The sequence below is a fragment of the Mirounga leonina genome, unplaced genomic scaffold, assembly GCF_011800145.1.
Source record: "Mirounga leonina isolate KUSES-001 unplaced genomic scaffold, KU_Mleo_1.0 Mir_129, whole genome shotgun sequence".
NCBI lineage: Eukaryota > Metazoa > Chordata > Mammalia > Carnivora > Phocidae > Mirounga > Mirounga leonina.
In genome coordinates, this window is record NW_023270323.1 from 9,552,005 (window position 1) to 9,579,306 (window position 27,302).

General features: G+C 43.6%; 1 protein-coding gene across 6 annotated transcripts in view; it reads right to left on the minus strand.

Annotated features, from left to right (window-relative positions):
• The window catches only part of HERC3 (HECT and RLD domain containing E3 ubiquitin protein ligase 3), a 128,110-nt gene extending 101,376 nt beyond the window's left edge, over positions 1-26,734 (minus strand). For 2 of the 6 annotated variants that reach the window (XM_035004526.1, XM_035004522.1), the window contains exons 1-3: positions 26,611-26,734; positions 24,163-24,224; positions 13,496-13,763 (exon numbers count right to left, since the gene is read on the minus strand). In XM_035004526.1, the coding sequence (XP_034860417.1) occupies positions 13,496-13,721 (226 nt within the window). In that variant the 5' untranslated portion in view covers positions 13,722-13,763; positions 24,163-24,224; positions 26,611-26,734. Of the gene's footprint in view, positions 1-5,973; positions 7,066-13,495; positions 13,764-24,162; positions 24,225-25,074; positions 25,152-25,705; positions 26,264-26,610 lie in introns of those variants that run through there. The other 4 variants (XM_035004524.1, XR_004679171.1, XM_035004525.1 and 1 more) reach the window with 4 other exon arrangements.
• Positions 26,735-27,302: the final 568 nt, after the last annotated feature.

Genomic DNA, 27,302 nt, shown 5'->3' on the forward strand with positions numbered 1-27,302 from the left:
CGCCTGGGTGGCTCAGTCGTTAAGCGTCTGCCTTCAGCCCAGGTCATGATCCCAGGGTCCTGGGATCGAGCCCCACATCGGGCTCCTGCTTGGCGGGAAGCCTGATTCTCCCTCTCCCCCTGCTTGTGTTCCCTCTCTCGCTGTGTCTCTGTCAAATAAATAAATCTTTAAAAAAAAAAACTTGGGGCGCCTGGGTGGCTCAGATGGTTAAGCATCTGCCTTCGGCTCAGATCATGATCCCAGGGTCCTGGGATCGAGCCCCACATCGGGCTCCCTGCTCAGCAGGGGGCCTGCTTCTCCCCCTCCCTCTGCTTCTCCCCCTGCTCATATTCTCTCTCTCTCTGTGTCTTGAATGAATAAATAAAAAAAACCTTTAAAAAAAAAAGCTTCCGGGGCGCCTGGGTGGCTCAGTTGGTTAAGCGACTGCCTTCGGCTCAGGTCATGATGCTGGAGTCCCAGGATCGAGTCCCGCATCGGGCTCCCTGCTCGGCAGGGAGTCTGCTTCTCCCTCTCCCACTCCCCGTTTGTGTTCCCTCTCTCACTGTGTCTTTCTCTGTCAAATAAATAAATAAAAAATCTTAAAAAAAAAAAAACTTCCAACGTCTCATGCATGACTAGCTAGTTTGAGAGCTCTCTTTTTTTTTTTAGATTTTAATTTATTTATTGGTGGGGGAGAGAGAGAGAGAACAAGCAGGGGGAACAGGAGAGGGAGAAGCAGACTCCCCGCTGAGCAGGGAGCCTGATGCTGGGCTTGATCCCAGGACCCTGAGATTATGACCCTAGCTGAAGGCAGACACTTAACTGACTGAGCCACCCAGGTGTCCCTGGTTTGGGGTATCTCTATCATGTGCCACCTCACAGTAAACAAAAATATTCCATAATTACCTCAGCATTCTTTCCTCCATATGAAGAAAAAAGAGCATTTAACTTGTGCCTCCTGGTGAGCTCAGCATGACTGCTCTCTCCACATTTCCTATCTTTCCTTTCTCTTTTCCTGGTTGCCAATATTCTTACTTCCAGCTGGGCTTGGAGGAGACCCACCGTGGCCCATCAGCAGCCTTCACCTCCTTAAAGGAAACCAAGGAACTTGTGTCTAAGAACATAATGAGCCCCATGTTCCTGCACTACTTTGAATGTGTGCCCCACAGCCTCTGAGTACAGGCAGAATGGAGAACTTGCTGTCTCATTCAGCACAATTTATTTAACCATGATCAGCACTATTCATACAGCACTAGGCCGATTGCAAACCAATCAATGATAAATTCTTCTCACATGATAAAGTACACTGACCACAAATCTATGCAAAATGGGAAACAGGTTCTTTAAATTGTTAAGGACTCTCTGCAAGCTCTCATTAATATGACTTTGAAAAGAGGTTTAAAAAAAGAGCCCTAAATTGGTGCAGCCACTATGGAAAATGGTATGGAGGCACCTCAAAAAATTAAAAACAGAAATTTCATACATTTCACTAGTGGGTATTTACCCAAAGAAAGCAAGAACACTAATTAGAAAAGCTATATGCACCCCCCCATGTGTGTTGTAACATTATTTATAACAGCCAAAATATGAAAGCAACCCGTGTCCATCGACAGATAAATGGGTAAAGAAGATGTGGCGTATATGCATATAGCAAAATATTACTCAGCCATAAGAATGAGGCCATTTATGACAACATGGATGGACCTAGAGGGTATTACACTAAGTGAAATAAATCAGAGAAAGACAAATGCCGTATGATTTCATTTACATGTGGGATCTAAAAAACAAATGAATCAACAAGCAAAAAAAAAGCAGAAACCGATCCATAAATACAGAGAACTGGTGGTTGCCAGAGGGAAGGGGGGTAGGGGTAGTGGGCAAAATGGGTGAAGGACAGTAGGCAGTAGAGGCTTCCAACTACAGAATGAGTAAGTCACGGGGATGAAAAGTACAGCACAGGAAGCAGAGTCACTGTTAGCATAGTCGCATTAAGGGGGAAAAATAAAAAGCCTTAGAGCTCTCTTCCTAGCAACATGCATTAACTCCCCAAATAGTTGACAGATGCTATTGTGACTGAACCTCATGGAAAGTTTTCACTCTCAAATTTCAATGAAGTAAATCATATTCCTTTGAAAGTCTGAGTCCACTGCAAATGTTTTCATTTCAATAGCTAATAGAGTATCAAAGGAGAAAAATATCACAAGAAAGAAAATTAAACTTTCAATATAACAGGCTAATTATGGCATCAAAAAAAAAAACAAAACAGCATACTGGCAAAGCAGACCCCTGCTGGTAAAGCACTTGGGGATAAATGCAGGCTCTAAATCAGACCCAAAAAAATCTTACAACCACATCAGTGAGCTAGAGAATTGGCAAGGAGCATAAATCTGCAGCACTACAAAACTCCACTCCCATCCATCCACCACTGCCTTATACATAAACTCATATCTACACATTCTGTTAAAGTAAAAAAAGCCTCCTATCACTGGAAGGTATTTGTATCAATCATAGTAATAAATGGATATTCACAGTCCTGGAAATTTACTTACTGCTGGGGAAAGGTGTGGTGGTAAGGACTGGGAGGTATTGAAAAGGGTATACTTTAGTGTTTGCTTCACTTCATGATTTTAAATTAGTTTGACAGTTAAATGCAGGAGGATCACTAATAAATGAATGCCTGCTTCACGGCCCAGGTGTTACTACTTGCTAAAGGCACTGTTCTGAGGACACTCATGATCTCTGCAGTCTTTCTAAAAATGGGTTAAACTGGGGACACCTGGGTGGCTCAGTTGGTTAAGCCTCTCCCTTCGGCTCAGGTCATGATCCTGGAGTCCCTGGATCGAGTCCCGGCATCGGGTCCCTGCTCGGCGGGGAGCCTGCTTCTCCCTCTGCCCCTCCCCCGGCTTGTGCTTTTTCTCTCTCTCAAATGAATAAAATCTTAAAAAAAAAAGGGTTAAACTGATAAGTTTACTGAGCTGAAGTAGCCGAGTCTACTGCAGCTCCCTTTAGAGAAGTTCTGCTGTGTGATACTAAATCCAATGTTAGTTCTGTGAAGCCTCATGAATGGAAATATTGACCATTCAAGTCACTCTTTTATCCTCCATCCTTAAAATTCTGTGATTTTCTTTAAACAAAGATCATTCTGATCTTTACTGACCTAACCCCAGAAACCTCCCAGAACCCATACAGAACACGGCAAAGTAACAAAATAGTAAAACCTATGAGACATGTATTTATTTAACACATTTCCTACCCTATGTACCTACCACGCTGTGCTTAGCACTTAAATACAAAGCTACTAACTCTTAAGAAATACACAATTCCATATCATATACAATAAACACTACAAAGTCATTGCCTCATAATGATAGCCATCAGTTTTGTTCAAGGCCAATGTTAAGGTGTTGTTGTTGATTTCATAAAAGGAACTACAGATTATAATATGAGCAAAAATAAGATGCCATGATTCCACTTTAAGGTGGCAAAGACCCTAGATTGCACACCTTATGAAATCGGCCTTGTGGAAGATGCTGTGTGTTGCTTACGCATTAGCCATCTCCCATTTTCTCCTTGCACTAGAACCCTTAGGGTTGCTGGGCCCCTCCCCAGTCCCAGGAGATGACACTTGACTATGCCAAACCGATATTTCCTATTTCACTTACTCAGGCACAGCAGTGACTGGTCTATGGTAGGCACGTACCCCAGGCCTGGCCAATGAGACAAAGGAGGATGTACGCAAGGGGGTTCCTAGGCAAGGTTTTCCCCCATTTTTGAAAGGTGACACAAAAGAAAACTCCCCTTCCCATCTGCCTTTGAATACAGCTGTGTGAGAATGTGATGCCTGGAACTGTGGCAGTCACCTGGTGACCGTGAAGGGACAAGCCCAAGGAAGGACAATAGACTGAAGATGGCAGAACAGAAAGATGGCAAGCACCTGTGTGCCCGATGGTGTCCTTGTGCTGATTTAACCAATCCTAGAACTCTCTATAAAGAGATCTTAAGTTTTACTCATTGTTCCTGCAGAAATGTAGCTTAGTATTCTGTTACTTACAGCTGAAAGCATCCTAGCCATACACACAGGCCCATTTAAAAAAAAAAAAACAAAACAGGATCAGACAGGTTCAGACTCCAAAGTGATTTCTTCTTAGGCAACTGCAGAATGTAGAAAGGAAAACCACTTACCTTCTTTCAGGTCATTTAGATCCCTGCTCAAAGATTCACCCCCATCAAAGCTAACAAGAAGCCTAAAGTAATCACACACAGAATTCAGGTGGGCTCAGCATAAATTGATTGTGCCCTATTTTCTGGACATGTGGCAAGATCAAATCACCTGGCTAACTGTTGCCAAACCACTTCCAGTCCTCTAGGAGCATCACACAGTAGCCCCTGGCATACTATAACGTCCACAGTGGCCTAATTCACGTCATTTCCCTTTGCAATTTTGGACCAGAATGCTGGAGGCAATGTTAACATGGCATAAAGAGAACATATATGTACGCATGTCCTTATGTGGATAACCCATTTTTACAGAGTGCCAATATATATGCAAGGTATTTTTCTTGGGACCAATAAGGTAAAAGACCCCAAAAAGTTTAAAATAAAGACTATCCAGGGCGCCTGGGTTGCTCAGTTGGTTAAGCGACTGCCTTCGGCTGAGGTCATGATCCCAGAGTCCCAGGATGGAGTCCCACATTGGGCTCCCTTCTCAGCAGGGAGTCTGCTTCTCCCTCGAACCCTACCCCCTCTTATGCTCTCTCTCTCAAATAAATAAAAAATCTTAAAAAATAAAATAAAATAAAATAAAGACTATCCTTTAGGAGGGGAAGAATGAAGGGGGGGAAATCAGAGGGGGAGACAAACCATGAGAGACGATGGACTCTGAAAAACAAACTGAGGGTTCTCGGTGGGGGGGGTTGCGAGGATGGGTTAGCCTAGTGAGGGGTATTAAAGAGGGCACGTTCTGCATGGAGCACTGGGTGTTATGCACAAACAATGAATCATGGAACACTACATCAAAAACTAATGATGTAATGTACGGTGATTAACATAACAATAACAAATTAATTTTAAAAATTAAAAAAAAGACTATCCTTTAAAACTCAAAATATAAAAATTAGCATAATGTGTGTAGCTTCTCTTAATGACCCTAGCTTATAGCATCTCCCTCCCCTGTAGGCACAGACCATTCATCAAATCCTATAGTGTTAAGGGAACTTAAAAAATGATCAAAGTACTTATTTTTATGTATATATATGTGTAATGAATTTATTAATTTAATATGCTAGAACAGTAAGATCAAAAAAATTGTAATGGAAGATGTTACCACACACTACTACTGGGAGCACCTAATTGAGTCCTTACTTTGGGCCAGGCATTATTACAAACACCTGAGATAAACTTATTAAATCCTCACAAAATCCTAATATGTAGATATTATTACCCATGTTTTACAACTAAGAAAACCGGGACACAGAGACGTTAAGCAACTTTTCCAGAATCACACAACCAGTGAGTGGCAAAGCCAGGATTACAATACAGGCAGTCTGGCTCCAGAGTCCATGCTCTTATTCATTATACTGCCTCCATGATTAGCTAACGCTCCAAATTAAAATCACTCACAATAACAATTCCAACTGCTATGAGTCATTTAATAATTGTAATAGAAATGCAATACATGTCTTAAAATGAGTAAAAAACTAATCCAAAATCTGCAAGGACAGGAGACAGTTTCTCTGCTGGAGAGTTACCAAAGATTTCAACATTACATGCTATGAAAGGGTATTTACTCAGATTCCGGTCTTTACTCAGATTCCTGAAGAACTGTAAAATGTCAGCTGAATAGACATATACCATCCAGACTGATAAATTTCCTGAAAACATTCTACCTATCCTAGATCCATCAAGATCACAGATCACCAAAGGTATACCAGAGATCATCAAAATGACAAGACTGTTACTGCAACACAAAAATTCAGAAGTAAAGGGTGGACTTACCCACTAACGTCATGGAAAATCCCTGGAGAATGACACCATTTCCAAGGCTGCCCCTTCTCCGACTGCTAGATTTCACTCCTCCCACAAAGCTCACAAACCTAAGATAAACTTGAACTTTATATGTGTGTGGTTGTAAAAGATGGCATCTGTGAGAAATCTGAATGTAGCACTGTTGGTGACCTGATTTAGACCTGACTCCTCACTACAACTCTTATTTTGACACACTTAGGACCCTGATCACTTGCTTGGCACATGGTGAACTGGATTACGTAATCTTTACAGAAACAACAGGAACACATCTTACATTCCCACCTAGCCTGTAAACTCCCAAAGGGTAGGATCTGCACTAAATGCATTGTGTTCTGACAGTAACTGCTACAAATGAGGAACCTAGTAGTCTAGTCACTCAGTAAACACCTGCTGAATCAATGACTGAATGACAGGAAGTAAATAATTCAAGGAAATAAAGGAAGAAAGAACAAGAGGCAAACTGCAAGGCAAAATAAAATATATCAGCCTGAGATGTGAATTATCATGTGTGTTTTTCCCCCAGATTAGCTGGCAGTCACCTGATAGTTTTAAATGTGAAAAGGGAACGGACTGTTTCTCCATACGTTTAATCAAAACACCTTAAGTATATCCAGCATTTAACCAGAAAATTAAAGAATACAAGCTTCTTGGTGGCCAAGTTTATATCCTTTTGTTTCTTTTGTAAGGAATGAGTGGAGACTAAAAGTAAACAAGAAAAACAGTTTAAGAATAAAATTCTATTGTGCCCTTCCAAGCAGGCTGCAGTTAAAAAGATGTCCATCAACAAAATTCTACGATTACTAAAACCAAACTGTCAGCACCCAAGCAAAACAAACTCAACTCCCTTTCCTGTTCTCCTTTACATATACCTGGGATGGTAATACTGACCTACTTTATAGAACTGTCATGAGGATTAATCAGCTTAAAAATGTCACGCACGTCCAGAGGAAGAGAGATTATAATACCTATAGTTAACCACTTCTACAATTAACAAATGAACTCGGTCTCGTGTATCACAATGCAAACCACTGTTAGTTACTTAAAAATAACACTGCAAATTTTTAAGTCACAAAGAGGGGCTCCTGGGTGGCTCAGTTGGTTAAGCATCTGCCCTCAGCTCAGGTCATGATCCCAGCGTCCTGGGATGGAGCCCCCCATCAGCCTCCTTGCTCAGTGAGGAGCCTGCTTCTCCCTCTGCCTGCCCCTCCCCCTGCTTGTGCTCTCTTGAGTGCTCTCTCTGTCAAATAATAAAATTTTTTAAATCTTTAAAAAAATTAAAGAAATAAAGAATATGCTCATTAATAAGTACATATTTTCTAAAACTTTCAAGTATCTATAAAGAAAATAGGCTGAGTACAGACAGGAAAAAGTAACTTTTGATGACCCACCCCAGAAAATAAAATTATTAAATGACACTGCTCCTGAGCTCCAGGCGTCTGAACTAGAAAGCTGTCCACGCAGCTAAATAGAAGTCACCACATCCCATAGGGTTTGATTACTCCCACCGTCGTCATCATCATCAGAAAGGGTTGTGCAGCCTCCTGGACCACCTGCCACCCCTAATGAGGAAGGGATGGGGCTTCTAACAGTGCAATATTGAGATCTGAACATTTCCTGTGGCACCTTCTGCCTTTTATATCAGGGTTATGCCCATAGAAACATGCACTTCAGTAATAGGAAGTCATTACAGGATGTCTTCCATTTCCTTTCAGCTCAGCTAGTTTGCTTTCGGCAAAAGCTGATTAACATGAGAGAGTTACCTCGTCCTTCAGAGGCCCGAAAGGAACTTGGTAAGCTAGTTGAAAGTGTTACTTCTACCAGGGTTAGCAGGACCACAGCTCTGGGAATTGACGCTTTTGAGATATTCCGCTTTATAAACCCCATTTATCAAACAGCGGGAGAGCTGTTACATATGGTGATGGGCATTATGGAAATGCTTAGGTTGAATACAAAATGTGAATGTGAATTGGATTAAATTACGTGCAAGAAAGAGAGAAACTAACTCGGGAGGAAGTAAAAGGAACCAATCATAGATATGAATCAAACAGGGTTGCACAGAAATGTTAGAGTCTGCTTTAAATGGTTACCCTTGAGGTTTCCTATGAAAAGGTTTCCCGGAATGTCAATGCAGATTTTTAAAAATTTAACATAGTCGGGGCACCTGGGTGGCTCAGTCGTTAAGCGTCTGCCTTCAGCTCAGGTCATGATCCCAGGGTCCTGGGATCGAGTCCCATGTCGGGCTCCCTGCTCAGCGGGGAAGCCTGCTTCTCCCTCTCCCACTCCCCCTGCTTGTGTTCCTGCTCTCGCTATCTCTCTGTCAAATAAATAAATAAAATCTTAAAAAAAAAAAAAAAAACTTTAAAAAAATTAAAAATATAAAAATAAAAATTTAACATAGTGAAGTTAGATTAAATAATTGCACCTACCACAGCTCTTTGTCTACTCAAAATAGAAAGGTCAGAAGAGGTTTACATAAATTCAGACATCCCTAATAACACAAGGATTAGCTGGTGCTAAAATCCCAATATGAAGAATCAGAGTATGCATGGGGAGAGGAGACCTGTGGGTTTGGCTGAAGAATACAGTGCTGACAATGTGGCTGGGTGGGAATAAGAGAAGCAGAGTAAACTAAGGTAAAATCCTTGAATTTTTTGGGCGCCTGGGTGGCTCAGTTGGTTAAGCGACTGCCTTCGGCTCAGGTCATGATCCTGGAGTCCCTGGATCGAGTCCCGCATCGGCCTCCCTGCTCGGCAGGGAGTCTGCTTCTCCCTCTGACCCTCCCCTCTCTCATGTGCTCTCTCTCATTCTCTCTCTCTCAAATAAATAAATAAAATCTTTAAAAAAAAAAAAATCCTTGAATTTTTTTTTCTATGGGCAGTTTCTTAGTTTAACAAAATATTTCAAAGATGTGCTTAATGTTCAGTTACAGTTTAGTCACTTTACTTATTTAAAAAATCATAATTTGGGAAAAAACTCATGTTTTGCTTGCTTTATTAAAAAAGAAAAAAATTTTTAATTTAAAAATTTAAAAAGGATGGGAGGACACCTGGGTGGCTCAGTTGGTTAAGCGACTGCCCAGGTCGTGATCCTGGAGTCCCAGGATGGAGCCCTGCATCGGGCTCCCTGCTCGGCGGGGAGTCTGCTTCTCCTTCTCACCCTCCTCCCTCTTGTGCTGTCTCTCATTCTCTCTCTCTCAAATAAATAAATAAAATCTTAAAAAAATAATAAAAAATAAAATTCTTTAAAAAAAAAAAGGAGGGGAGGCACACAAGTCTTCCTATAATGTAGTTCTGTAACTCTATGTCTTCAGAAATTATGAGATGAATTCATGGGCAAAAACATGCGGAAATTAGTTTAATAATCCTACAATTTTTTCACCACTGAAACTATCCCTGATTTTTGGAGAGGTAAGGTTGATAATCACAATGTGATGGGGAGAATGAAGGAGAGAAAAGTCATATGGGAGACGAATATACAAAACAGTTATAATCCAACTGTTTTTTGTTTGATTTTTTAAAGCTGGACATTGAGTTTAGATGGGACTTTGATATTCTGCCCATAAAAAATGCTTCTGGGAATCACAGGGCTCTTTGCCTTTGGCCAAAGCACAAATGAATGAGTCACAGAGATACACAATCTAGAACCCCAGGCTGCCCAACACACTGGGAAAATATCGGACCTTCATTAGCAAGAGTTTCAGTATTTGATGTGTCCATGAAATGCCCTCTCTCCATCACACACAGAGACACACACGAAGCTGGTCACATAAGAGCAGTACTAAGCAGTAAGAGAAATGCACAGTAGCCGCAGGAACAGCAAAAGCAATAGGTAACTATTAGATGCTCTCAAGGAGAAAAAAAGAAACCCTTTAAAATCATTGTGGAGTGCTTTATACCACTGCTATGTCACAGGTATAGGATTCCTCCTAAAAAAAATGAATTTGTGTCCCTTGCAACCATGCCAATTAGAGACAATGTGTATAAACTGATCAACTGGCAGGACAGGCTCAAGGTGCATGTTCTGACAGAAGAGTCTCATCCCATCATCCCAGTGCATGCCCTACCCCATCTTCCTCCACCTTTCCTTCCCCTCACTCTTTAATCCTTCACACTACAAAGTCCTCTGGTCTGGGCAATGGTGTGGACTTGAAATCACAAACCCGCCCACTGCCCCCAGAAGCATCCTGAGAAAGTGCTCTTCTATCAAGTTCCCTCCCCAAACAGCACAGGGGTTACTTAGGGCCAGCACAGGCTACCTGAAACAGGGTCTGTCTGTCACTGACTTCCCCACCTCTGCCTAGCAGCTCTCCAGGTCACAGTCCTCAAAAAACACATGAAGAAAACAAGCTCATTCTCTTTTTCCCAGTCATTAAAAATAAACCCAAATGGTCCCCAATTCAGAACACACCTACCAATGAAAAAAGTTAAAAGAGAGGGAGGTGCCCACCCACATAATCTTTCCATTCAAAGAGACACAATTTCACAGCTGCTATGGAGTTTATAATTAACAGACAAGCTTAACCAACAGAAGTTTCTGGAATCTACTGTAATTTACACTAGGGCCTTGCTTATTACAAATTTAGATTACAAGCATGGGCTGGATTCTGTGGCTGAATCCAAAAGCCTTCCTGATGCACCTCTAGCTCAAGTCTCTTGCAGTCACTCAGCCTTGCCTACAGGGAGCGGCTGCAGGCTGAGGCGTCGGCCTGACCCAGTGTGCAGGCTGAAGCAGTGACTACTCCTGCTCACTCACTCCCAGAGCCCACAGACCACCCACCACTAGCTCCGTGGAGCTGTCAGGAGGTTCCACTGGAACAATGTCACATTGCACTGAGGTGCATTCACCATGGGGCCTCCCACAGGTCTTTGCGATGGTGGGACTGCAAGCATTTTGTTTCCTTTCTCACCTGCCACCCCAGGTTGAATCCTCTCACCCCAGGTTCTAAGACAAAGGTGGGTGGGGGGGCGGGCAGGCTGCCACAGAGGGCAGAGTCACAGAGCAGATAGACAGGAGGATGGGAGCAGGCAGCCTTCACAGGCCACAGGTAGCTTTGCTGAGTCGTCTTTACCATTTGAATCTACTGCATCAAGAGCTACACTACCACAGGAAGTCTCCTTTTACAGGAAAGGGAACGGAGCTCAGAAATACAGAGACGGGTAACGCCTACACCTGGTTTGTCTGACTCCAGAGTTCACCCTAACTGTATTGTCTCTGCAGTCCTGGAAAGATCTCCTCCTGGTCCCCAAAATCCTCCCTTCAAAGGCTGGCCAGGGTAAGGACAAATCCTTCAAGGATCATTGGTATGAAGAGGGCCTTAAATGTCTCTAAGTCCTGGCTGAACGTACACATTCCCATAGGAAGGAGCAGGCTGTTGGTCTGGGACTTGCCATTAATCTCTCTCTAGGCATTAGTGTTAGATACTGGCTCTCACTTGAGGAAACAGAGCAAGAACAGGAGTCTCATGTAAGATACAAGTGAGCTTTAATAGAAGGAAGGGAAAGACGACCTTGGTTTTTACTCTTTTCCAAAAAGAAAACCATTTTCGAAATCAAAAACGTTCCTGCATGTTACACTTTTAGGTCGACTGGTAACACACATAATGGGTGGGGTTTACCAACTCAATCGTGAATTGGCAGCACACTTACTGAAACTTTAATGAACAACAGAATCTACTAACATTTGAAAACCTGTAGGATCAGGTGCATTGTACATATAAAGGTGTACAAACATACGGCTCATGCTACAGACTCCTTCCTTGAAATCCCAAGAGTCCAGGGCCCACACGTTAGGAAAGCCCTGACACAACACTGGGATTTGCTCCAGGTGAGCAGGCCTGATGGGATGTCGTAGGGAGGGTTCCAATGAGGGAACCTGGGGCAAACAAATCATACTTCACATACTTCACAATTTTGCTTAAGACCAGCCCCATGGCCCTTTATCCAATGGTCAAATTATTAATTTATAAATTCATACTGACATTTGGGCAGGTGAACTAGGGAACACAGCCACTTGCTTTGGGAGGGAATAAATACGAGAAAGGAGGGAGACAATGTGTCATGGTAAAAATTTAGCTCATCCTGATGCCAAACTGACCTTCCTAGATAAACACGGAAGAGTAAAATAATCTAGAAAAAAAACTGAAAAAATTTAGCTCATCCTGATGCCAAACTGACCCTCCTAGATAAACATGAAAGAGTAAAATTATCTAGAAAAAAAAACAGCAAGGCTGTTCTTTAATGAAGCTTCCGTATCTTCACTTGATTTGGATTGAATAAAAGATAATAAGTAGCAAGCAAAATGACACCTGCCCATGTTAGTGTGAAAAACACAACATGGTCACAACTGAAGACCCTACCTTATCATTTCTCACCAAAAGGAGACCCATTTAAACATCATCACTACTACTTCCAAAATCCAAGACTGAGAAAGTACCTCATAGATTCATTCATGCTACATATATACTCAAGGTCAAACTCACACAGAAAAAGTGGGAAGAAAATAAATTGAAATCAGCGGACTTTAAATATGTACAGCCCCTTTCACCCTCCATCACCAGTCTTGCCACACTATTCAACATTCCCTGAACAAGGACTGCACCTTGACAGCCATGCCTTTAAAACAAAACAAACCAAACCAAACCACAGGGTACACTCACGTGTGTGCAATAAGCCACATGCATACACACACACAGACACACACTTGCCGAAGTCCTACTATGCTTCTTACTTGACCCCCAAAGGCAGAATGGATCCCGCTCCCCAGCTCCCTCCAGCATATTTTTTTTTTTTTTAAGATTTTATTTATTTATCTGAGAGAGAGAATGAGATAGAGCGTGAGGGGGGAGGGTCAGAGAGAGAAGCAGACTCCCTGCTGAGCAGGGAGCCCGACGTGGGACTCGATCCCAGGACTCCAGGATCATGACCTGAGCCGAAGGCAGTCGCTTAACCAACTGAGCCACCCAGGCGCCCCCTCCAGCATATTCTTCAACTTACTTCACACATCCTTCCCCGGGGGATCCCTGGAGCCACATCATCACTGACTCCCATTCAACTCTCTCTTCACACGAGCACAGTGCTTAGCCCAAAATGCTAAAAAAAAGCATGTTGCCAAAACTGATGAATGAACACGCAATTAGGAGGAAAAATGAGGTGAAAATGCTTCTGATATTGACTGTGTGAGGGTTACAAATCACAAATGATCATAATGTCTTAGCATTCAATTACCAGAGAAAAATCTCTCTCTGAACTCGTCAACCTCCCCCCGCACCCCGGCCAGTGATATTACATATGTTATCTAATCAGACGAAAAAGGAAAAGTCTGGTTTTCTGACAAAAAGATCTGAATTGAACACAAAAGTTCCAAACAGTAAGGGATCCCTGCACCAGATCAGAGCCTCTCGAAAGATAAACACTCAGTGAGGTAATCTTCAACCCGCTCTCCCCCTTCCCTCAGCCTTTCTCACCAATCATGGAGGTGAACTAGGTGTGCTCACCTGGCTTATTTCCTTCCCTCTCGTGGCCCAGCTGCCCCTTGGTGTTCAAACCGCAGGTGTAAACTTCCCCATCCTCCAGCAGGAACACGGAGTGGTTTCCTCCACAGGCCACCTCCTTGACGCTTCTATCAGATATGAATCCACACACCTGTGGCTCAGCCACAATCCCTTGCAGGTTGGTGCTGATCCCAGGTTGGCCCAGAGACCAATATCCCCAACATAACATTGTTCTGATCCTTCAGGGAGTCATGGAGCCTAGAAGAGAGTTCTGTAAAAAAAGGTTAAAAAAAGAGGTCAGAGAAAATAACTTTCAAGTAATAAATATAATCCATTTTAAAAAGAACACTCCCCTTAATATTCTCCAGATACCTTGCATCTCAAAATAATACATATTAATATCGTTGAAAATATTTATAGTAATGATGCTATTTTTGTGTTTCAGTAGGAGTTTAAAAAAACATTTCTAAACAAATTTTGTTTGTATAAATGAATAGTGAACGCAAACAGAATGTGACTTTTAGATCGCTGATAAGGAACTCCAAGCACAGGAGACTCGCTAAAACAATCTTTGCAAACCATTATGGCAATAACAGTCTGGAAATTACCCTCCTAATTTCATCTTGTCCTTTCTCTTTGCCCCTTTTGAGTTTTTTGCTTATTTCATGTTATAAAATTTTTTGAACTAATTAACTCCTTTGTGTAACCTACTGTTAGCTTGGACAGTAGTATTTCACCACTTGAAACAAAACATAATAATAATAATAATAATAAAATGAAAAAAAAGAAAAATGGGGAAAAATGTTATCTTCCCTGCCATTTCTTCTTACACATCCTTCTGGCTCAGAATCAAGCTTCACTTCCTACCTAAAAGCCCCTAGGGATCATTCCAGCCACAGTCAGCCTGCATCCCTCTGATACATCTACTGTAGTGTCTTGATTGGAGACTTTCTCTGTGGTTTGTTGTGGGGGTTTTTTTGCTTTTTTTTTTTTTTTAACTTAACTCCTCAGCCAGAGCCTAACTCCCTTAAATAGGGAACACAGTATAACATACCTCTCTTATTTAGCAGCTACTCAATCAACTTTTGACTGATCCTTGCTGACTCCAACCCAAAGTTTCACCACCTTTTAGAAATTTATGCTTCCCTTTCATACAAACAAAAACAAAATCTCATCGCGTTCTACCAGTTCACACTCACTAGGATGGCTATAATCAAAAACGACAGATAATAACAAATGTTGGTGAGGATGTGGAGAGACTGGAGCCTTCTACATTCCTGGGGGGAACATAAAAATGTGCAGGTCCTTTGGAAAAATATTCTGGCACTTCATCAAAAGGCTAAAATATAGCTACCATATGATCTGGCAATTTCACCCTGAGGTATATATATATCCAAGAGATTTGCAAATATATGTCCACACAAAACCATGTACACAAGCTCCTGGGTGGCTCAGCCGGTAAAGCGTCTGACTTTGGCTCAGGTCATGACCTCAGGTTCTTGAGATGGAGCCTCATGTCAGGCTCCCTGCTCAGCAAGGAGTCTGCTTGTCCTTCTGCCCCTCCCCACGCCTCATACTCATGTGCATGCAAGCTCTTTCTTGCTCTCTCTCAAATCTTAAAATAAAAACACACACAAAAAAACTTGTACACAAATGTTCATAGCAGCATTACTCATAATACCAAAATGCAGAAATAAACCCAAATACCTATCAATTGATGAATGGATAAACAAAATGGGGTACTTCCACACCACAGATTATTTCACTACCTATGGTAATGTTATCTGACTTATTCTTTGAACTCTTAAGGCTTTCAGGAAAGGCATGGAAACCCAAAATAAAATATAAAACTGAATCTCAAGATGCTTTCTTAACCAAAAAGTTCTGTTTCTTCCCAAGATTTGTATTCCTTGTCTAGACTCTAGAACTAAAAGGACATTAAGCTTAGCTGTTACTCTTTAATTACAAAGGGAGTCAAGATAAAACACAAACTGGGGCAGGGGGTAAGATATACATTTTAAAAGACCAGAAAAATCACATAATCTTTTCATAATTTAACTTTCCCAACTAACTTCTTTCATCATTTTTAATGTTTCGTGAATTCGTCTTATCTCACCTACCAATAATTACATAAGCAACATCATAGAGCTTACTATGCAACAGTCACTGTGTTAATAAGCATTTTACATCATTATTTCATCTTCACAACAACCTTGTGCCATAAATACTATTTTTAGCTTCATTTTCTGATAAAGCAAGCCTCAGAGAGACTGAGAAGCATGCCCAAGGTCACACAGCTTGAAGGCGTGAGAAGCAGGCTACGAATCTAGGCCTGATACCAATGTCCACAGTCTTATCCACTGGGCTACACTGCCTCCCAAGCAGGTCACCTACAGGAGCAAGAACACAAAAATTACTTGCAGAATGACTAACTGTAGTCAGGATACAATACAGTATGCCCTGCAAAGCTGAAAATAAAGTTGCCCTCTGAGAGTGAAACTAGTCAGAATTAAGAGATAATGGCTGAGATTAGGCAGCTGTAGCATTAAGCCATCCCCTTAACCAGCCAAGTACAAACAGTGCATCTAAAAATATGACATCGGGGCACCTGGGTGGCTCAGTTGGTTAAGCGACTGCCTTCGGCTCAGGTCATGATCCTGGAGTCCCTGGATCGAGTCCCGCATCGGGCTCCCTGCTCGGCAGGGAGTCTGCTTCTCCCTCTGGCCCTCCCCCCTCTCATGTGCTCTCTCTCATTCTCTCTCTCTCAAATAAATAAATAAAATCTTTAAAAAAAAAATAAAATAAAAATAAATAAATAAAAATATGACATCAAGAAGCTACAATTGTATGTCTGCAAAAAGATCTATAAACAATGCTCACAGCAGCTTTATTCATACTAAACAAAAATGGCAACAACCCAAATGTCCATCAACAGGAAGCTGGATAAACAGACTGCAGTATATTCATACAAGGAACCCCCTGTATGTTCCTTGTATGAATATACAGGGGGAGGGGACATGGCTGAAACCCACTTAACGTAAAAGCAAGCGGCAACTCAATGTGACGCAATCCTTCCGAATGATAAAGGTTAGTTTAAAAAAAATTCCTCAAGGGTGTTATCAACTGCTTTTTTTAAATCCATGTCCCAAAGTCCCTCTTCATCTAGTAACAAATTCGCTGCTCTCTTGTACAAGGGTAAGCATGACCCTGGCTAAGCCAATCAAAGAACACCCCTCCAGGGGTGCCTGCCTGGCTCAGTCAGTTAAGCTTCTGCCTTCAGCTCAGGTCATGATCCCAGAGTCTTGGGACTGAGCCCCGCATGGGGCTCCTGCCATCGGGCTCCCTGCTCCGGGGGGAAGCCTGCTTCTCCCTCCCCCTCTGCTGCTCCCCCTGCTTGTTCATGTTCTCTCTCTCTGTCAAATAAATAAATAAATAAAATCTTAAACAAAAAACCAAAACCAAAAAACCACCCCCACAAGCCATCACATGACCCCCCACCAAGCCAGAGAAGGCCACCCCTAAGCCACAAGACATGACCACAGCAAACCAATCAGAGAACGCCCCCTAAGCCATTTTGACTGGTTCAGGGATAGGTTCACCCTCCCAAGGGAGCCAGAGTCCTTCCCCATGAAGCGCACTGGAACTCCAAAGGAAGACTGCCTTTTGCCTCTGAAGGATAACTGAGGCTGCTGCGAGCTCTGTTCCCTGCCACACGAGGATACCTGTAAGACATTATTACCCTCCTAGCCACAGAGTTTCAAAGACAAGAGACAGAACCAGTCCCAATAATGTTGCTTAGCGGCGGATCCCCTCTTGTCTGGTGCCAGAACCACCACCTTCACTCTTCCCGACTGCAGCTGTTCTTCATTATTTGTGGGCTCCATGCATGTGAATTTACCTACTCACTCACATGTATTTGTACCCCAAGAGCGATACTTGGAGCATCTCTGCAGTCCTTCTCGGATAGGGGCAGAGAGGTGAAAAATCTGAGTCACCCTACGCACACGTTCCCAGCCGAAGTCAAATAAGAGGATGCTCTGCCCTCTCGTTCCAACTCTCATACTGTAAAGAAGTGGTCTTTCTGCCATCTATTTAGTGCCAGACTTTTCAGATTTTTACAGTTTTTGTTGGTGATTTTGCTACTTAAAATGCCACCAAGCACAGCGCTGATGCTGCCTAGTGTTCCTAAGTACAAGAAGGCTGTGCTGTGCCTCACCAAGAAAATACATGGGTTAGACGAGCTTCACTCGCGCATGAGGCATAGTGCTGTTGGCTGTGAGTTCAATGTTAATGAATCAATCATGGGATAGATCTAAGAAAAGGAAGAAGGAATCTGCTGATCTACACATGTGGTGGCTGTGGAAAGTGCTAAAGTAACATCTACAGTGCATAATGAAGCTACAGAAAGACGGAAAAGTAGCTGAATCTGTGGATTCACGAGATGATTGCAGTGTGTGGTGGACGGCATTGCTGGGAGGCTGAAAGCCAAAGAAGTACACCGTCGCGTTACCGAGGATCAGAAAAATGTTAAAAACCCTCTTAGCTAGAGTTCTGTCACAAAGAAATATTGTATACAATTAATCACTTGTAAAAAATACATATTAAACTGGGCATCTAAACAGAAATACGCATAAAACACACACAAAACAAGGTCATATACGGATTGGCTGAGCAGAGGCTCTCAGCAGGAACCTAACTAACCCTGTATTTCTATAAGAGCAGTAGCTCAGTATTCACTAATTCAGTGTTCGCAGTGGCTTTGTAGAACACAACTACCACGAAGAACAAAAATCAACTGTATACAGTCTGAATCTCCCTTTTGTGTTTATTTAAGATTGTTCAAATTGGATTTCTGTCACTTGAAATTTTTTAAAAAGTCCTGACTGATAATATTAATAATTACATTATTAATAATAACAGCAGGTAAGACTTAATTTGAGCTTACTCTGAGCCTGGCACTTTTTCCATGTGCTTCACAGATATTAACTCATTTCATCTTCTATGAGGTAGGTGCTGCTCTTATCATATCTAACCTATAAATGAAAAAAAGTGGAACCAGAAAGAAAGGATAAAGGAAAAGAAAAAGATAATAAAACAGAGAATGAAGGGACTTGACTAAATCACACAACTAGGCAATGGCAGAGTTAGGATTTAAGCCCAGAGTCTGTGCTCATGACCATTATGCCATCGAATAAGGAACCTAGAAAATAAGGCACCAGCCAAAGGGTCAGAACTTCCCAATGTCTCCAGTACCGTCCAGAGAAAAAGGGCACCATTACCAGTGAACCCATGTGAAATGCTAAGTAATCACTGCCCAATAGTGGAGGTGGGTAGATCAGACTCCATAACATTAGTCATTAAATTCACCCAGCCACTTGCCATACTTAGATTCCATAATTAACAAGCACCTTAAATAACTTGGTTTCCAAGGCAGCTTCTACTATGGGGAAAGAACACCGTGACCAGCTGACCCAAATGTCCCAGCCTTCTTGGCATTTCTACTTCTCATTATTAATTTAGCATCCTGGATGTATTAGCTTCTTGTAAGTTTTTTTAGCATGAGTTAGTCTTTGAGAGTCAGCTGAACTCTGGGTGCTTTGGCCAACTGCAAGCCTGAGTAAGCAGCCTGATGTATGGCCTCATCCTGATTTTACTACCATTCATTTCAAAAAAGACAAATAGAACTATTGTTCAAGAAAACTTCAAAAATCCTTCCCACCTGAGTTATAGTAATGGAATTTTCAAGTAGTCAAATAACAACTACTTACTAGGAGAAGTAACGAAGGAGGAACCACAAATAAAATGTATTCCCATGAATGGATTAAAAACCCTAATTATAAGTGTGATCTAGGTCATCAGGATGCTCTGCCAAAACTATGGCAGGAGGCACTAAAATCATCTGGCTTTCAGGAGAGAAGTTCAGCGCAGTGCAGAGAAGCAGCCGTTAATACAGCTTTCACTTAAAATTACACCCTAGAAGAACCCCCAAATCTAGCAGGGACTGGCATCTGTGAATTTAAGGTCTAGCTTCAGCAATGTTCTTCATCACTTGGAATTTTGCTCTCCCAGGTCCTCCCACCCATTTTTCCTCACCCACTGTCTCTCCCTTGCTCCTAGAGGAGTGGAATATTCTCCTTCCTTTCAGAACACACAATTATGAACAGTGCTGCAGAAGGATACAGGACTGCACTCTGGCTCAGCACCTACGCCAACCACTGCGGTCCCAGCCCCTCCTTTTCCTGCCTGACTTCCGCATCACAAAGCAAAAGGAAGGAAGATGTTCTGTTCCCTCCATGTCACACCTGGTACTTTTCCCAGCCCTTCTCCTCATCTATTTTGGTAAAAGATTCAGGATAATCTCAGCAGGGTTTAAAGGTCAAAAGGACTAAAGTTCAAGCCTGAATTAACCACATGCTAGCTATGAAATCTTGGGGAAGGTATTAGCCACTGTTTCCTGTTTCCAAAATGGGGAGAAGGGTGCTTAGCACGATGCCCAACACACAGGACTAACTGACCAATAAATGTCAACTGCTCTATCACTGTTACTCCCTAGTCCTAGTGTTCTTCCCCGAGACCCTCAGCAAACAGGACAGCCCCCAAAAGAGGCTGGGGGTATGACTCCTTTCTTCCTCCCCGTGCTTAGCATTAGCTATGTTCCGCCAAGTCTGTGCCACAGCAAAGCAGCACTACCACCATCTGTCATAACTTTCATGAAGGGGATTCGAGGTTGCTAGGACAAAGTTTTCCGCATGTCTTTTCTTGCAAATTCTGGGTGGGGGGCGCAGGTAGATAAAACTCTTTTTATCAGTCCTAGTAAGCTGAATACTAAAAGATAAGCTGCAATTCCTAAATTTTGTCTCATTAATCAGACCATGCACACAGCAGCCTTAATGACTGATTCTTATTCCTTGTCTGAAAGCCACTGGAACCTAAATAACACTCGGGCAGGACTTCTAATCTCATTCATAATAGGGATAAGCGTCCTTTCAAATAAGCTTAGAAGCCATTACCTGCATGGTGTATGGGCAGAAGGGGGATCTTTTTCAACAGTAGGAAAAGGCAATGCACAAGGCTTCAGAGCTCTGCAGGCCCTCCCCAAATCAAAGCTTGAAATAAATCTGGAGCCGAAATTCAAATGCAGAATTAATTCCAGTGACAAAAAAGATTCATTGTGATGACATGCTTTATTGTTAAAAAGGTTACTTACCAGACAGAAATGGCAGAGAAAGCAAAGAGAAGTTTTCAATCCTGAGACTCCGCTCCTTGCCGCTCTCTCTCTCTCCTTCGCTTCAGCTGCACTTTGGTTCTCTGACTCTTTTAGAAAGCACAGGAACCATTTCTAGCCCTCCCCAGAAGGGACCATTACAGATGGTACCTTCTTCACTACCTGGTGCTGGGCCCTGTGAAGCTAGAAGAATGATCTCTCTGCCGTCTGTGTAAACTCTGGGCTGCCTTCAAAAGACACTTGACCAGCCCGGCAAGAACTGAAAAGTCTGACCGTGCCAAGTGAGAAATATGAAGCAACCAGGACTCTTAGACAAAGCTGGTGGGAGTGTAAATTGACATAACCGCTTTGGAAAACAAGGTGGCATTATCTAGTGCAGGTGAAGATGTGAAGAGCCCACAGCATGGCAGTTTCACTCCTACCCATATGAACAACGAAATCCAACTTACCAAGCACCTACGGGGCTCCTGCGCCATGCTGAGAACTGGAGATACAAAGATGAGTGAAAGCTGGAAACGGAACTTTCTCCAAAGATGGAAATGTTACATACCTACACTGTCCAGTATGGTAGCCACTAGCCACACAAGGCTACTGAACACCTGAAATGTGGCTAATGCAACTGAGGGACTGAAATGACTTTTAATTTGAATCCAAGTCATATATAGCTAGTGGCTACCTTATTCTACAATGAAGCAAGAACCCCCCGGACATGTACCTTAAGATATATGCACAAGAATGTCTGTATCAGCACTGTTTGAAATCGGTAAAACAAAGACAACCCAAATGTCCATCAATAAGGAAATGGATAAACTGTGGCACAACAGTCAAAAATAAATGCACTCTACAAGCACCAATGAAGCTAAACCTTGAAAGCAATGTTGAGGGGAAAAATTTTACAGAAGAATTTAGAGAATGATGAATTTTTACAAAGTCCGAACAAAAGTATAACAAGTATTTGTAGATAAAAACATTAGTGGTGGCAAAGCCATGAAGAAAAGAAAAAAAAAAATTGATAAATACAAAATACAAGGTAATGATTATGGAGCCAAGAGAGCTGGAGGGTACAGTGTGGAAGGAGCACAATGGGAGCTTCGACAGCATGGCTAATGTTCTGCTTCTGTCCTTTTATTGTTGCCTCTTAGCACATATATTACATATATTGTCTTATGGCTACAATTACTTCACAATAAAAGAAACGGAAAAGTACTACTGAGGTAGTGTTGCTGCTTCTTGCATCTCACCCACCAATTTCCACCTGTACACAGGCTGGGAGCTTCTCCATGGCAGGGATAGGTTTCACTCATCTCTGGGTCTCCAGTTCTCAGCAAAGTGCAAGAGCCCAGCGCTGCTTGCTAAGTGCCCTCGTGACGTGAACCCAAATCAGGGAAAAGCAGCACTCCCACAACTTCAGTTTGTTAACAGTTTTGTTTTCCAGGTAATACTAGAGAAACATTCCCTATGCAGTAACAAAAAAAAGAATACTGTATTTCCTCCATTCTAAAATGCAGCCTCCTTCACCACGTTTTAGCAGATCTGAAAGTAGAATGCCTTCTACAATTGAAGCTGTCAGTAAAGGGTGGTGTTTCTCAATAGCACCAGCATGCTAGAATTCAGGAATGAAAGCTCTGTGAAGGAAGGACTGAGCTTCTTTTTTTTTTTTTTTTAGGATTTTATTTATTTATTTGAGACAGAGAGAATGAGAGACAGAGAGCATGAGAGGGAGGAGGGTCAGAGGGAGAAGCAGACTCCCTGCCGAGCAGGGAGCCCGATGCGGGACTCGACCCCGGGACTCCAGGATCATGACCTGAGCCGAAGGCAGTCGCTTAACCAACTGAGCCACCCAGGCGCCCAGGACTGAGCTTCTTTTGTTCATTTCCCAATCCTTAGAGAAGTGTCTGCCACACAGTAGGGGCTCAATAGTTGCTAAATAAAGAAGAATACTACTCTGTGTCTGAGTCTTGCTAAAAACTTCACACAGATTATTTAGCCCTTTACAATAACTTCAAGGCTTAGCAAGGTTAAATGCCCAAGACACTACATGTAAATAAGTAGTTGAGGGACGCCTGGGTGGCTCAGTCGGTTAAGCGGCTGCCTTCGGCCCAGGTCATGATCCCAGGGTCCTGGGATCGAGCCCCACATCGGGCTCCTTGCTCAGCAGGGAACCTGCTTCTCCCTCTCTCTCCCTCTGCTTGTGCTCTCTCTGTCAAATAAATAAAATCTTTAAAAAAAAAAAAAGTAGTTGAAATAGAAACTTAGTAAATGGCAAAGGCAGGATTCAAATCTCCTCTAGACTCCAGAGTCCATGCTCTTAAACATGACACGATACCATCTCACAAACAAAATGAAGCCAAGTTCCACCCTTTCACCAATTTTTTTTTTTTAAGATTTTATTTATTTATTTGAGACAGAGAGAATGAGAGAGACAGAGAGCACATGAGAGAGAGGGAGAAGCAGGCTCCCTGCCGAGCAGGGAGCCCGATGCGGGACTCGATCCAGGGACTCCAGGACCATGACCTGAGCCGAAGGCAGTCGCGTAACCAACTGAGCCACCCAGGCGCCCACCCTTTCACCAATTTTGAAAATAAATGTTTAAAGAAAACTGCCTACAGTTAGTGAGCTTATATTAGCTGAATCACCGGCCATGTTTATAGGCAAACAGAACCTATGTTAGCCAGAGACGGGGGAGAGGTGAGTGAAACAATCCCATAGATAGCCAGACTTTCCTCCATATCCACCCTGACTTACAATATTAATCCAGTTACTGGTTCACACAGAGAAACACATGCCCCTGACACCAGTAAGTACTATTTCCAAATGCAGTCAATGTCTAAAGACAACAGAATTATATCATCAAAGGGATTATCTTATTAAAAAGACCTTAAAAGTCTATTTGATCCAACCTCTAGGCAAGAAACTTACATTCCTAACCTCATTTTAATGGCAGCTGAAGCCTTCCGAGGCCAAGTAACTTCGGTCCTCTGAGAAGTAAGTGGTTGAAGCAGAGACCAGAAACTAGGTCTCCTACTTCCTGGGCTCACCTTGTTCTCTTCACTACATCACAGCAAAGGGAAGTCATTAAGGATTTGTTAAGGTCCCTATCTAGGCAGCTATACTAACATGAGTCCTTTACATAGTTTATCTTGTTTAATCCTCTTGTCGATTCTGTGAGTTAGATATTATCTCCATGTACAAGATGAGGAAACTGGGGGCGCCTGAGTGGCTCAGTCGGTTGAGCGTCTGCCTTCAGCTCAGGTCATGATCCCAGGGTCCCGGGATCAAGTTCCGCATCGGGCTCCCTGTTCGGCGGGGAGTCTGCTTCTCCCTCTCCTCCCCACCTGTGCTCTCTCACTATCTCTGTCTCTCTCTTTCAAATAAATAAATAAAATCTTAGGAAAAAAAAAAAACAAGATGAGGAAACTGGATTCAGAGAAATTAGGTAACTCACCACAGGTCACACCCTTGGCATTTGGACTAGAAGCCAGAATGGTTTTCCCTCACCTTGAAGACCTGCAAGTTAAAGAAATCATAATTAACATTAGCACGGTGCTACAAAGTGCTTTCATGTTATTGAAAAGAAAATGAGAAGTAAACTTCTGAAAATAAGAACATCTTTATATTATGCAAGCTTAAATATTCCCCAATAACTGCACCTTAAGACTGGAGTTTGGTTAAGTACCAGTAAGATAATCTCTAACCAACTACAAAGATGTCACCTCTAAAGGTGAACTTGAGACACAGGTAGCACCTTAAAAAATTACTGGTATTTGTAGTAAATATAAAGGAAAAATAAAATTATTTTTAAATCTCCCATTTAGGTTAAAAAGAGAAAATTTTGAAAAATAATTCAATTTTGTCTATTTTCCTCCATTTTTTTCCATGTACCACACACAGTATAGCTTATTTTGCCAGAACTGTTTTTGAAGACTTTCTCTTTCATTCCTGTCATCACCACATCCTCTTTCAGGCAAAACAAGATGAGACTATCTGAGAGGCACCTTAAGTCTCTCAAAAGAAAAAAGTCCTCCATAATTTTAATGTATTATCATCGTAACTTTATTTCTATCTTTTATGTAGGAAATCCCGTTCAATTTGGAGAATATTACTTTTATTTCTGAAACTGCAGCAAAACTATCTTACATCTTCAGGAGTGCAACTCTCATCTTTTTAAAATTCTTTTTAATTCTTATGCGAATCTTAAGAAATTTAAATTTGTTACTCAGAAAGAAATGCTATAACCAAAGACTCCCCACACCATTTGGAACATTTTAGAATCTGTTTCTTTTTTCAAAAATAAAAACCCAACTACATACATAACAAGTAAAACTGTATGCTAATCGATGGTTTCTTTTTTACATACCAAAGGAGGAGTTTTGCCAAAGAGGCTGTGAGCCTTCCTCCTTGATTCCTGCATAGTTTCTCCAGAAGGTTCCTAGCCTTAGTGGGGTCAGACAATAATGTGTAATTCATCTATTTTGCTTCAGAAGGAGGTTAAATATATTACTCCCCTTTTCTGATTTATAATGTCATTCCCCTGCCCCCAGGGTAAAATAAAGTACAAGAAGAGAGAAAGCTTCACAGTAATCTGCCTACTAAAACAAGACATCTCTCTCCAGAGTCACTGCATTTAAAAAGGCTGCCAATCCTCATTTTATTTCACTTTTCTTTCTTCTCAGTCTGGAGTTAAAAATCAGTTCACTGATGTTATCAAATCATCAAAAGAAAGGTTCTAGAAATAGCTTCCTATTTGTGGAAGGAGCCAGAAGACATACAAAAATGGAAGAGAGCTCTCGAATCGTCTTTGCTAAAGCATTCCGTGTGTAACGAATGCAAGCAAAATCCTGAAAGGCTTGCTTAGCTATGAATTCAAGGTACTTCCGAATGGGGCTGATTTAAAAGCTAAAGAACAATGTAACCAGAAAACAGCCAAAAACCGTGATAGACCAAAAGCAAAGTTCAAATACACATTGCCCGGGGCCCGCGGTGCATACCCAGAATCACTGCACAGTTGCTTCAGGTGCTGCTCACCGCGCTCCCTGGCTCATCCGTTTCAGGTTACACATGCTCTTCTCTGTCAGTTGTCCCGGTTTGCCCACTCCACACGTTTACAAGTGACTCAAAGTGCCACCTGCCCCCGAACGTCCCAGCTCCTGACACCCCCGCGCCCGTCCACGCACTTACGTGTCCGCACACACACACGCACACACACGTGTCCACACACACCCTCGCCCCGGCTCCGCCCCGCAGGCGGACCGGGGCAAGGCGAGCCCGGCACAGCCTCCGCGGGGTGGGTGGTGCCGGGCGCCGCGGCCCCACCGGCGCTGTCAGCTCAGACGCCGAGCCCCGCGTCCTCACTGCAAACTCCTCGCGGCCGCCGGGGTTCCCCCCAAATGCGGAGGCCTCGCCGGTTCCCATTACGCGGGGAAAGGTCCGCGTTCCTCCCCGCGAGGGTGTCACCGGAGCCCCGGAATTCAAAGAGGGACAGGCGAGGAGGAAGGGGAGGATCCTCTTTTTGACTTTCTGCGTCGCAATTCCTCCCGGTCTGCACGCAGCCGAGTTGGGGTGGGGGAGCGCTCCCATTTTTAAGGCTGCTTCCGGCCTTTCCGGGCGCGGGGGCTGTTTCGGTCAGAGGGCAAGCCCCGAGAACGCCAGGGAGGCGCGCGCGAAGCCGAAGGGCACCCAGCGCGCCCGGCCCCGGCGCAGCTCCGCCGCCTGCCTCCCGCGCCCCGACCTCCCCGCGCGCCCGGCGCCAGGTCGTCGCGGGGAGCGCCCTGCAACCGCAGCTGCCCCTCCGAAAGCCGCGCGCTGACAGCCGTGCCCCGCGGAACGCGGCGGTCGCGCGGCTGCAGCGCCGCGGTGCCTTCTTCCCTGGAACCCCGGCCCCCGACCCGCGTACCTTGGCGGCCGCCGAACCGCCGCTCGGGAGTCCGACTGTGACAGCCCCTCTGGCCCGGCTCGGGGTTTCTCCGTTTTGGCGTCACAATAATAAGGAAGTTTCCCCGCAAGCCTGCGGGCGGCGGAATGTGCTGGGCGAATGACTTCCCACCCGGCCAATGGGCGCCCTTCTGGGGCGGATTGGCACCAATGGCGGCCGCGGCGGAGGCGGGGCGGCGAGGTCCGCGGGCGGGAGGCGGGGAGAGGCCCAGGCCCGGGAGAGAGGCGGGGGCAGCCCGGGGTGACAGGACCCGCGGGCCCGCGAGGGGACAGCGGCGCGGGCGTGTGTCGGCCGGGAACCGGCTGCTAGACACAGGGCATTCGCGCCGGAATAGGATTGCTTTTCACTGACGGGGAAGCGAGCGGGACTGATCAGCGGTCGGTTTTTCAGGTTCTGGGTTCTGGATCTTAATATTTATGCAGAGGTGACCAAAAGCCTTGAGCATGGGAGGAAAGTCTAGCGGGTGACAACTGAGGGTGAGTTAGTGAGCGTTTTATTCCGCAGTGGAGGAGTCTTCTGTCTCATACGTCTTCGGAAGACTGGAGGAAGCGCGGGGCCGCGCGGTGGGAGAGAGGCGGGAAGAAGTCGGGTGCAGAGGCCCGCACTGCCTGGGCCCTCCTGGAGAGTTGGGGGTCGAAGAGGAGAGCGTGCTG